This window comes from Protopterus annectens, chromosome 9.part0, assembly GCF_019279795.1.
Source record: "Protopterus annectens isolate FY-2018-M chromosome 9.part0, PAN1.0, whole genome shotgun sequence".
NCBI lineage: Eukaryota > Metazoa > Chordata > Ceratodontiformes > Protopteridae > Protopterus > Protopterus annectens.
The window spans coordinates 1279121718-1279134807 of record NC_056743.1 but is presented as its reverse complement, the minus strand read 5'-3'; the positions used below and the strand labels follow the sequence as shown (position 1 = coordinate 1279134807).

General features: G+C 39.5%; 1 protein-coding gene across 2 annotated transcripts in view; it reads left to right on the top strand.

Moving 5' to 3' along the window:
* Positions 1 to 13090, top strand: part of LOC122811999 (serine/threonine-protein kinase 10-like) — a 504844-nt gene that overhangs the window by 196660 nt on the left and 295094 nt on the right. For both annotated transcript variants that reach the window (XM_044084213.1, XM_044084214.1), the window contains exon 2: positions 5395 to 5559. In XM_044084213.1, the coding sequence (XP_043940148.1) occupies positions 5395 to 5559 (165 nt within the window). The remainder of the gene's footprint in view (positions 1 to 5394; positions 5560 to 13090) is intronic.

The window sequence follows — 13090 nt, the reverse complement described above, 5'->3', positions numbered from 1 at the left end:
AGGATTTTGAGGCATCTTTCTGCCATATGCTTAAAAGAACATAATGCCTTACACCAACATGTAAGTAAGCATCAGGGTCATTCCTTTAGCTTTATGGCCTTACAAGTTATTAATTCCAACCCCGGGGGGGGGGGGTCTTATAAATTATACTGAATCTTGTGAAGTACAGTGAATCATACAGCTCAGGGCAGATAGGAGCCCTGGCTTAAATGGGTTTGTACCTTTAAAGCCTATTCTAAAGGGGCATAGACCATTCATTTGATTTCTGACTTTTGATTGGATGCAACTGTCTTTAAAAACCGTGACTGTATTGAAGCAATCTGTCTGATGAAGGGAGTTTTCCAGAAAGCGCTTACCATGTTTTGGTGCTGTTCTCTGGATTAAAGAACTTTATTTTTAGCCTGGTGCTCCATGGAATTTTTTGCTGATGTCTAATAATAGAACACAGGTTCATAGGTTCATAGGTAGATACTAGGCTATTGGCCCTGGGGCCTATATAAGCCTAGCCAAAAAGGTTCCCTGGCTTTCGCCACCCAAGAAAATTATTTTCCTGTGCCCCTGTCAAGTAGTGCCACAGAAGTGATCCCTGGGATGAAGTTTCTATTTCTCATCCAGTCATCAAGGTTTTTCTTAAAGAGGGCCAATGAGGAGCTTTGCTTGACATGAATGAGTAGTTTGTTCCAGAGTATGGGAAGTCTCTGTGACAGGAATCTATCACTCCAGCATGTTCTCTTTATTGTGGTGACAAGGTTTAGGTCCCTGGAGTGTGCAGTTTGGAGAGATTGGGATTTCTTTAAGTGTAGCATGTCCAGCAGCTCCAGGTTTGAAATAGCTTTGTATGTTAGGCAGAGATCACCTCTGAGTAGGCGATATGCGACGGCATAGAGCTGGAGTTTTTTGAGATGGTCTGTGTATGGCATCTGTTTGAGGCTGGTATTCCTCTTAGTGAGGTATTTCTGTGGCCTTTCCAGTTGTTGTAGATGTCTTGTGAGATACATTCATCTGTCTGATGAAGGGAGTTTTCCAGAAAGCGCTTACCATGTTTTGCTGCTGTTCTCTGGATTAAAGAACTTTATTTTTAGCCTGGTGGTCCATGGAATTTTTTGCTGATATCTAATAATAGAACACAGGTTCATAGGTTCATAGGTAGATACTAGGCTATTGGCCCTGGGGCCTATATAAGCCTAGCCAAAAAGGTTCCCTGGCTTTCGCCACCCAAGAAAGTTATTTTCCTGTGCCCCTGTCAAGTAGTGCCACAGAAGTGATCCCTGGGATGAAGTTTCTATTTCTCATCCAGTCATCAAGATTTTTCTTAAAGAGGGCCAATGAGGAGCTTTGCTTGACATGAATGAGTAGTTTGTTCCAGAGTATGGGAAGTCTCTGTGACAGGAATCTATCACTCCAGCATGTTCTCTTTATTGTGGTGACAAGGTTTAGGTCCCTGGAGTGTGCAGTTTGGAGAGATTGGGATTTCTTTAAGTGTAGCATGTCCAGCAGCTCCAGGTTTGAAATAGCTGTGTATGTTAGGCAGAGATCACCTCTGAGTAGGCGATATGCAACGGCATAGAGCTGGAGTTTTTTGAGATGGTCTGTGTATGGCATCTGTTTGAGGCTAGTATTCCTCTTAGTGAGGTATTTCTGTGGCCTTTCCAGTTGTTGTAGATGTCTTGTGAGATACATGCCAAACGGGTATTGTACTCTATAATGGGTCTGATGAGGGATGACTAGAGAGGAACAATGACCTCCTTTTTATAAGAGGAGAACCCTTTTGTGATGAGGTGTGCCATGTAGAAGGATTTCCTGACTACTGTGGCAATGTGATTATCAAAGGAGAGACTACTGTCCGCCTGTGTCCCAAGGTCTCTTATCATACTCTCAGTGTTTAGTGAGCTACCGCCTATGTGGTAGTTCATGGGTACCGAGTTTTTCCCAAAGGGGATGGCACTGCACTTCTTGGCATTGAGCTTGAGGCCATGACTTTGACACCAAGCATCTGTCTCTGTGAGGCCCTTTTTGTAGAATGTCTAGATCATTAGGTGATTCTGTTAAGGCTCCCAGTTTTCAGTCATCTGCAAACTTTGTTAGCCAAAGACCTTCTGTGTTGGCCTGCACTTCAGAGGAGTAGATGCCAAACAGGAGAGGACCCAGGACCAAACCCATGGGTCCAGGGTTTGGAGGTAACCTATGTTTATAAGCTCCAAGATGATACGTTCCATGGCCTTGCAGACCAGGCTCATCAGGCTAATGGGGCATTGGTTTCTGGTGTCCGTGGTGGCACCCCCTTTGTGGAGTGGGATATCCATCGCTGTGTGCCATTCAGTAGGCACATAGCCTGAGGTGAGGCTATGATTGAACATGGTACTTAGGTGGGGTGCCAGTTCATTCTGTAGTTCATGCAGTATGCAGCCTGGGATGTTGTCTGGTCCCATGGATGCTGTTCTTGGCTTTGGAGAGTGCGGTCTTTACTTGTTCATCCGTGATAACAGGGGCTTTGCATTCTTCCAGTATTAAGATGAGCCCTTTGGAGGATGAGAGTGGGCTAAAGTTAGTACTGAAGTTATCTGCCAGGATACTGGCAATTTCGGTTGGTTCTGTATATTTAGTGCCATTGTGCTATAACTCGGAGCAGATCCGAGTGTTGCCATTGAGATTCTTGACATAGCTGTAGAATGCTTTGTGGTTGTCTTTGGAATCAATGGCGATTTTATTTTCATAACTTGCTTTGGAGGATTTTATGAGGGATCTCAGCTTCTTGCTGAAGCTGACCAGGGATTTTCTCCAATCTTGGGATTTTACTCTTTCTTGCAACAGCTTCTTCCTTCTGTTGTAGAGTTTGTTTATGGCAGGGGACCACCAGATTGGCTTCCTTTTTTTGGAGGATAGCATCTTGGTTCTGTTGGGGATGGCACAATCCATGCACTCGTGTATGTGCTTATACAGTATTTTTGTGTAAGATTCAGCAGTCATACCTCTATTTTCTACCTGCATGGCTGTCGTGAAGTTTGCCACTTCTGTCTTAAGAAGTATGAAGTTGGCTTTGGAGTAGTTTTTGATGGTGGTTTCCTTAATGGGGGGGGGAGGTGAGATATGGATGTCTAGGGTAATTAGCTTTTGGTTGGATCTGGCCAGAGAGGAGTTGACCTCTGGTGTGGAATACAGGTTACCCATATTGCTAATGACCAGATCCAGGATATTGCTGCCCCTGGTGGGGGGTGTGGACAAGCTGATCCAAGCCACTGGAATTTATGAATTCCAGTAAAGTAAAAACCCACCAATGCTGTTAATAAAGAATGCTTTGTAAATACCAAATCAAAATCACTATAATATTGGCCAACGGCCAGTGTAAACTAGTTTTGGTAATCAATAAAAATGTTGAGGTTGTTAAGAATGAAACTTTTCAAATAACTAATTAAAATCACTAATCCATCAGTCAATGAACACTGTAAACTTATGTGAAGAACCAATGAAAAATGAGAAAAGTAAGAGCTGTTTTAAGATGTTACACTGTAGCAGCTTGAAATTTGAAGTCACTGCAGATCGAAATGGCATAATTAAGTCCAGGATAGGTAGTTGCATCTAGATGAAGTTGTCAAATCATTTCCCGCTGTAGAAGGTATTCGGCCAATCTCCAGAGTACGAAACCACATTGATCTGCTTGAGCACCGTGAATCTGAACTTACTGAAATCAGCACAAGGGGATGCACTCTTGTTTTCTCTCCTGGCAATGCTGTATAAGTGCTGGTAAATACTTTTGTTAAGTGCATTTATGATTTTGCCAATATAAAAGGTAGAGCAAGAACAGCATCTTGCAAGATTAAATCTACCACAATTCTTCCATTTTTGTATTTTCTCCATTAGCACTCACCCCAGCTCTGTGTCAGTGAAAAAGCACTCATGGTAATGGCCACATTTAGATGTCAAGTAGGAGAAATGCATAGATGTTTTCAAAGGTTTTTCAAGAATCCTGTTGATGCACTGTCTATTTTTGAAAGTGAAAGTGGGAGAACAATTGAAATGCACTTTTACTTCATCATTACATTACAAAATAGTCCAATTCCTACAAAGAATTCCACAGATGTCATAAGCATCCCCCATTTTTTCCAATGCAGTTCTCCTCCATTGGGAAATTGAAGCCGCGTTTAAACTAGAACTGTTTGCCTACTGTGTTGGGTGCTTCCATTACCTGGATATTATTTTTATTTTATGGTCAGGCAATGAAGAACAATTTCTTGAATTCATCTGTCAACTGGAACTGACCTCTATGTTTTTGAAGTTTACCTTAAAGGTTAGTGCTGATTACATTAACTATCTGGATATTGAAATCAAAAATGGGCAATTGGACACATATATCTATAGAAAACCCACATTTTGTAATACTGCCTTCCACTGACCTGCAGAGCATTCCTGACTGAGACGGGCTTTAATTTCATAGCAAACTTCTAGTAGTAAAATCCTTTCCAAGGTAGTGTGGGGTTCATTTTTTGCTGTATTATTTCTATAGATGTTCATATTCAGGCGATTTAGAACAGATGATTTACTCCACCATCCTACAGTAATTTTGACTTTGGGGTGACAATAGCCCTGTAAAGTGGATACATTGCATTACAATTTCTAAATCATGTATTATTTTTATTCATTCAGAATACTGGTGGTTTCATATCCTGCTTTTTACATTTTGTGATATATTCATCTCCAGGTGTATTACTTACAACTAACTCAGACTATATTGAACAAACAGAAATGTATAATATGTCCATTGCAAATGTTCAGAGAATCAGCTACCAGAGTTAGTAAGGGTTGAGCCATGTCATGAACGAGGCTTACACTGTCATCCATATTTTGGATTAAGCCTATATCTAGAAGGGTTAGAGTAGAGAATGCTTTAGCCCTGAAAAAAGCCTCATACAGCAGGCACTAGAAGCTGTGCAATAAAAGAAACATGGTGATATCAATGGATGTTTTATGGTGATTTGTAGAAGTGCTAATAAACTGCAAAGAAATCACTGACTGCCTATACCAAGTCTCTAAGAGGTGGACCCACTTTGATAAAATGATGACATCAGCCTCCCACATTGTCTAAACCTGGCTAAAAGAGCACTTCAGCAAGTGGTCAAAAGGTCAAGAGGTGACCACTTGGGTAACAGAGGAATGTGGCTGGTTGGCATGACATCAAAAGTTTTAACAGTAGGAAATTTCTCAGTATATATCCACAGAATATAATGTCACTAAGTTCATATGTTCAGGTAGGACACTATACATTTTCTCAGACACAGTTAGACTGCTAGCCATCTACGTCTTTGTTACCAGCTATGATATTGTTATGAAGCTTTGAATTTTTGGTTATTGTCATGAAAATATGTACACTATGTAATTTGGTTTCCCTTTTTCTTTCAGGCCCAGAGTAAGACAAACGGTGTCCTTGCTGCTGCCAAAGTAATTAATGTTAATACTGAAGATGAGCTGGAGGATTACGTGGTGGAAATCAACATACTTGCATCCTGTGATCACACAAACATAGTGAAGCTACTGGATGCAGTGTACTGGGAAGAAAAGCTGTGGGTGAGTATGACATTTATTCCTCATGCACCTCTCACAAAACTTCTTTTAACCTACTGATACTATCAATGCCCATTTCTCCCACCATATGTTCTGTTTAACATGGAAAATACGTGAGCTCTAGCTTTAGCATTCTATAGTCCATCCATCCTGACCCCATTTTTTCCAATTTTTGCACATGGGGTTGGAGTGTCATAACAATGACAATCATCCAGAGCCAATGTCCACATATTCCACACTGCCCTATTTACTATTCATCACTATCGCCTCCATTATCTGTGCACTTCTTACTAAACACCTACTTAATCAAAGAGCGAAAGACTCCTGCAGCCTGGAAACAGACCCAAGGAGTGCCCATACATAAAGGAGTTGCCCATCCCTCACTCAGTAATTATTGCTGTATTGGCCTTCTCTCCCTTTTCTCATAAATTCTGAAGAAATACATATACGCTCAGCTTCTCCAACACCTTATTAGCAAGGGTCTATATTATAAGATCGACGTTTGAAAACATCGAACAACATATGGTCGACACAGTATGGCCGATGTCTTCAAACATCGACCTTATAAAAAGACAAAAAAAGAAAAAAGCACCCACACCCCCCTGCTACTTAAATATACCAAATCCGAGACCGCACTACATTGCAGTAAACAGAAATCTCCCCTGACGGAGATTTCCGTTTACGCGCTCGAGATTCTGAGCATTCGATATTCTCATGTCGACAATGTCAGATTCAACATTGTCGACTTTCAAGAATATAATATAGACCCATTAGCAATACTCTTAAATGTATAAGGCAGTGTGGCTCTGGTCCTGGTCTTGGCACAGGGTTGACACCATTACCTGTTAGTTCTTGAATCACAGTTCATAGCCCTTTGTAAGCATCTGATATTGCTAACCATCGCAGCCTTCTGGAATTTGGAGTCAAAAATGGGCTCTTCCTTAGAGCCTATAGATTGCTCACTAGTTGTACCTAGAAGGTAGGGCAGAGTCTGTAAGGAGCGGTGATGTATTCTATTCCCCCATACACTAGTGACCCTACTAAGTAATCTACAGACACTGATAATGAGCCTGTTTGAGGCTAGGAGCTTCAGAAGGCTGCAGTGCCTGATCATACCAGATGCCACCGAGAAAACTATGAATGGAGATCTGACAGCTTTGCTACAGATGACTGTGGCATGCAGAAAAGTATCTGTGCCAAGACCATGACTAAAGCCGTGCTGTATGTTGCATTCCTCAGAGAATAATTCAGTTTCTTGCCCTCATATGAAACAGTTTGAGCACTTGCAGCTGGTTTTCTTTCTTCAGTACAACAGTAGGCATCAAATTACTTAGAATAGTGCTAAAAGGATGTTGGCAGAAAGAATGAGACAATCACAAAATATTATCTGATTGCCAGAATGAAATAAAGGTTGAAGGTCTTCCTTCTTTAAACTGTACTATGTCCTTACCCACATATATGTTAATTACTATCAAGACTTTAGTTTACACCAACCTAATGTTAGAAATAATTCAGTAAAAACAAGGTTTTATTTATTTTGCAACCGGGTGATTTTACTAGGCATTGCACATTGTCAGATGGAACCCAGAAAATGTATTCATTATAATTAATACACATAGCATAAATAATAATAACCCACTAAAAATGATTTTTCAGTAATATGGCCTGATCTCAAACAATGTTATCTGGAACAGGATTGATTACTTTTGTGTACATCTAAAACTCTCTGGTGCATGCATTTGCATACACCTTTCAAGGATTTTGAAGTGGGGTGGCTGGATTTCAGATGGTCTCTAGTTTGTTAGTTCTAGTGGATCTAGTGTGACACCTCCTATGTGTGGAGGAATTATGTAAGACTGTTTCCATTACAAAGGAAAATATGATTCTTTGATGGATTGATTTATCAGAACTGACACTGGGTAGGTAACTGAGTCTAGTACCCTCTTTTCATGGAAGACCTGAGTTTGTATTTGTACTATAGGTTCATACGTTCATAGGAGGTTACTAGGTTAGTGGCCCTAGAGCCTTTACAAGCCTAGCTATGTTAATCCCAAGTACCCCATTTGTTGTTTTCTGGGTAGATCACAGAACGAATTTATGAACAGAGTGGGTCTGTGATCAGCACCGGCTACTTCTGTCCATGAGGGACATGGATGCCACCTCAGGGGCAAATTTGCGGTCTCCCATCCAATTATCAAGGTTGCATTTGAATAGAGTCAGTGAGGAGCTCTGTTTTATGTGAATAGGAAGTCTATTCCAAAGAAGTGGCAGTCTCTGGGAGACATATCTGTCTCCCCAACATGATCTGTTAATGTCACAAGCTAGGCTGAGATCCCTAGAGCGAGTTACTCTTGGGCCATTTGACTTGTGGATGTGCAGCATTTCCATTAGACCAGGGTTGGAGATTTCCCTATAGGCCAGGCACAAGTCGCCTCTCTGCAGCCTACAAGATACAAAGTAAAGTGTCAGGGCTTTCACGCTGTCCACATAGGTCATGGTTTGACGTCCCTGTATTTTCCTAGTGAGAAACCTCTGAGGTCTCTCCAGCTGCTGCAAGTGTCTGGTGAGGTACATTCAAAAGGGTGCATTATACTCTATTAGTGGTCTGATGAGGGTACTACTAGGGGAAATTTGGCCAGTACATTGGTGAACTTCCCCATTTTATTTTCAATAGGTGCTGTGAGATCTTTTATATCCACATGAGCTACCACCAACTCAAGAAGATGGGCCCTCAGTTTAACTTCTTATTGCAAGGTCAACACACTCAGGAGTGCAGCAACCCACTTTTATTTGAAATTTTAAGATCAACTCATCACTCTTACACGAAAAGTGATTTTAAATTCTATTTTTTGTTATTGCAGTAATTACAAGTTGTATTAATGAAAACAGTGCAAATGTTTTACTCAGCCATGCTTGCATGGTATTACTACGTGTATGGGTGTAGCACTTGTTTTTGTTTGGATGACTGAGAAATAATATATAGTCCTGTGAAGAACTTTGTGGCTTATAAAACAATTTTTTTATAAAAATATTCTTTTATCAATTTAGAAGACAAACAGCAGGAACAATGCTGTACTTTAAATGGGAGTGTAATATAGGCAGACTGTGGGTCTACAGAAAAGAGTATCAGTGCAGTGGGGGTGCCATGGGATCTTATACACCCATCTGAGCTACCCCCTAGTCAAGCAGATGGGGCCTCGGTTTATTGTCTCTCCTGATGGACGACACACTCAGGAGTGCAGCACCCCCCTTTTATTGAAGAAACGGCACTCATTTACAGAGAAACAGGATATGAAAGAAACAAGTTATATGAAGTGTGTTGTAACATGGATAAGTAGTACATATCTGAAGTGAGTTGCAGCATGGACAAATAGTGCATATATGTAGTATGTTGTAGCATGGACAAGTACTACATATATGAAGCGTGCTGTAGCGTGGACAAATAGTACATATATGAAGTATGTTGTAGCATGAACAAGTAGTACATGCATTAAGTATGTTGTAGCATAGACAAGTAGTACATGCATGAAGTGTGTTGTAGCATGGACAAGTAGCTAAGAAGATACTACTCCATAAAGCAGCTCCTAATATATCAAAATGCTGGAGACATATTTAAATATGCAAGAAAATATACAGATAAACAGTAAATGTAAACACTAAGTAACCATCAGAACAAAGACACTATCTACTGTTTTACCCAGCAAGAAAGTAAGTGAATCTAGGGGAGGGATTCAAGTACTAATTTCACTGTGGGAGTGGTGGCAGACCTCATAGCTGTATGAGGAGTTTCTAACTGTGTGAGATGGTAATGTAGTGAGGTCAGCATGCAGTACAACCCTGCATTTACCATTAAAATGAAAACACATTAAGAAAAGCTAATGAAATCAAAACTGGCAGACCACCAAAGAAATGTTAGTTGCAGTCAATAACAGCAACATTTACTAGAACAAGTGGAAACACAACTGAAATGCATATACAATACATTAGCATGCTATCTATGGTCCAATACTGTACTGCCAGTCTTAACCAATAAGGCTTCAACACTACAAAACTGAAATATAGTGGCAATACCTGCGATTGCATTCAAAGTTCATGCAATCTACTTGCAAGTATAAACAGCGACAGTCTCTACATATAATAGAGGAGAAAATGGCCTGTCTAAACTTCACAGAAAAAAACGAAGGATAATAACATTACCAAATGTTAAATAAACCATAAAGTAAAATGAAAGGATATTAGCAGTCTGTATACTAGTCCTTGTTACATAACTATGGAAAATGATGTAGATTAGCACATACATAAATGTAAGAGGTGATGTTAAAGTTAATTAACAAACACTTGCTAGTCGACCTACAGGGTCTATATTATATTCTCGAAAGCCGGCAATGTCGAATCTGACATTGTCGACATGAGAATATCGAATGCTCAGAATCTCGAGCGTGTAAACGGAAATCTCCATAAGGGGAGATTTCCGTTTACTGCAATGTAGTGCAGTCTCGGAGTTGGTATATTTAAGTAGTGGGGGTGCAGGGGGACTTGCCTCCCTTCTTAAACCTGTTAGGGTATGTTTTTCTTTCTTTTTTTTTCTTTTTGTCTTTTTATAAGGTCGATGTTTGAAGACATGGACCATACGGTGTCGACCATATCTTGTTCGATGTTTTCAAACGTCGATCTTATAATATAGACCCGACCTACAATATAGTCTCATAATGCTGGAGAGTGATGTGCCCTGCACTTACCTGGAGATCACAAGGAATACAAATTGTGTAGGCCACACATCTTGCTTCAATTGGATCCAGTTAGTTTGTGTGTGCACAATACTGCATGATCTGGGCTGTACATGCAGATGAGTGAAAAAAACTGATTTATGGTGAAATAAGAGACAAACCCTAATGCAGTATAAAGGTATTTGTGAAGCAAATGAAGGCATATGTTTCCAAAATGCTTAAGAAACACAATTAGTAAGGGGCAAGTAAGGAAACACAAGCATGGAATGTGTTATAGACTGGACAAGAAGCCAAGATGACATTGCTATACAAAACAATACTTAATATATTAAACATCAGGGTCTTATCTAAATGTGGAAGAGAGAAATGTAAATGTAGAGAAATGGCCAATGCAGGCCCTAATTGGCCATCAAAGCAAATATACTGTGAAAGTAGCCAGCATGTACTCCTTTGTCCAGCAGCAAGACAAGTAACTGCAATACTAGGATTCAAGTCCTGATTTCATGAGGGGACAAGTGACAGACCTTGTAGCTACAGGTGGAGTTTCTAATAATGAGATGTAAATTAATAACGAGATATAAATGTACACTGTGTCCACAGTAAAACTTAATATGATGTGCAGATCAGCTTCATTCTGTGAATCATATTCACACTACAGAGCAACCTCTGGTACTCTACTGGTATCACAGTATCCACTTAACCAGTGGCGCAGTGGTGCAAGCAGTTAACGTTGTTGCCTCACAGCAAGAGGTTTTCCAGTTTGATTCTCAGCTGGGGTGCTTTCTGTGCAGAGTCTGCATGTCCTTCCTGCATTCGTGTGGGTTTCCTCCGGGTACTCTGGTTTCCTCCCACATTCCAAAGACATGCATCTGGAGCTTTTCTCCCAGGGCCCCCACTGAAAATAGGCAATGTATGATAAGCTAAGGCGTTTGTCTCATTTTCTTGGTTGATTGCATATATATGCTCCCTGACACGTTCCCTTAAACTTCTATTGGTTTTGCCCACATAAAAACATGAGCATATCTGACATGAGGCAAGATAGATCACATCTCTTGACTTACAGTCTGCATAGAAGTTAAAGTGAAATAAGTGATTAGTGTCAGGGTGTCTAAAATGATTTTCACCAGACATAAAACTACATTGATTGCAGTTTCTATATGGAAAAGTTCCATGTCTATCTGATGTGATCAATCCTTTATTGTTATTCTCATAACATAAAAGTCTTTTCAAAGACTTGGTGTTTTTATATGAAAAACTTGGTTTTCTACCTACTATCTGAGTTATTTTCTCATCAATTGTCAAGATATTCCAATTCCTATGAATTATTTGCTTGACCCTCGAAATCTGATTGGAATAATGGATAGTAAGTCTCTTATATGTTTGCTCATTAGTTTGCTCATTGGTAATGTGTCTCTCTGTCTCTAAATCATTTCTAGTATGTTTATAAAAATATGGTCTGCCCTTATTCTTTCTGTAATGCCCAGTGGCCTCAAAAACTCTTTGTGTTTCATCTATACTGTAACCTCGTGCTGTTAAGTTATTAGCCAATAGCTCTTGTGTAGAGCTACATGTCTCCTCATTTGTGGTTAGACGAGATATTCTTAAACTCTGTCCTGTTATAATATTGGAAAAAATATGCTGAGGATGCATGCTGGTACGATGTAATATGTTATTTTTCCAGCAGTCCTTTCTATATAGCTCAGAATGTATATTTCCCCCATTTTTCAAAATCTGAATATCCAAAAAATCAATCTTGTAACTAGAGCTTCTACATTCAAAACTTAAAAAATCAGTTGTTCCATTGATATATTGAATAAAATCACTAAGCTCATCTTCATTACCTGCCCAAACGAGAAAAACATCATCTACAAAACGTTTATAGAATTTTATCTTAGTTTTGTAGTTGTCATTCCCTATCACATATATGTTTTCCCAATAGGCCAATACTAAGCTGGCATAAGAGTTTGCACATGGAGTTCCCATGGCTACCCCTTTTGTTTGTAAATAATATTTCTTTTTATATAGGAAAACATTATTAGTAAGAACTAATTCTAGGAGTGCCAACATCCTTAGAATCAAATGACTGGGTATTTCCTTCTCAATTAGGATAAGTCTCAAAAATTCCATACCTGATGTATTAGGAATGCATGTAAAAAGTGAGACTACATCTAAAGTTACAAGTAAGTCAGTCTCATTATTGGTATCTGAAGTAGCTGCATAAATGCCATAGGATTCTAAAAAATCCTTAGTGTCTCTTAATATAGCCATGGTGTTATTCACGACTGGTTTCAACTGTTTTTCAATATATATTGATGCAGGTTCTAGCAGCCAACCTCTCCTTGAGACAATTGGTCTCAGGGGAGGGTGCACTGGGTCCTTATGGATTTTTGGTAAACCCCTAAGTATAGGTATAATTGGTTGATCTCCCTGTAAAAACTTATATAAATCAGCATCAATAGTAGAACATAGAAACATATCATAAAATTCAGCATGTACATTTCTAATTACATCATTGAGCTCAGAAATATTTAATATACGATAAGTTTCAACATCTTGCAGCATAGTAGTCATCATTTGATCATAAAATATTGTATCTAAAATCACAACTGCTCCCCCTTTATCTGCTTGTCTGATAACTATTGCAGGATTTTCTTGTAACCTACTAATACTTTGAAATTCATCATAAGTAAGATTATAAAATAGGGGTTTGTTCTTGGAACTATATAACTCAAACAAATCTCTCTCACAGGCCTTTTCAAAGGCTTCCAGAACTGGATGGCCTTGTGGTACAAATGTTGAAGGTTTAA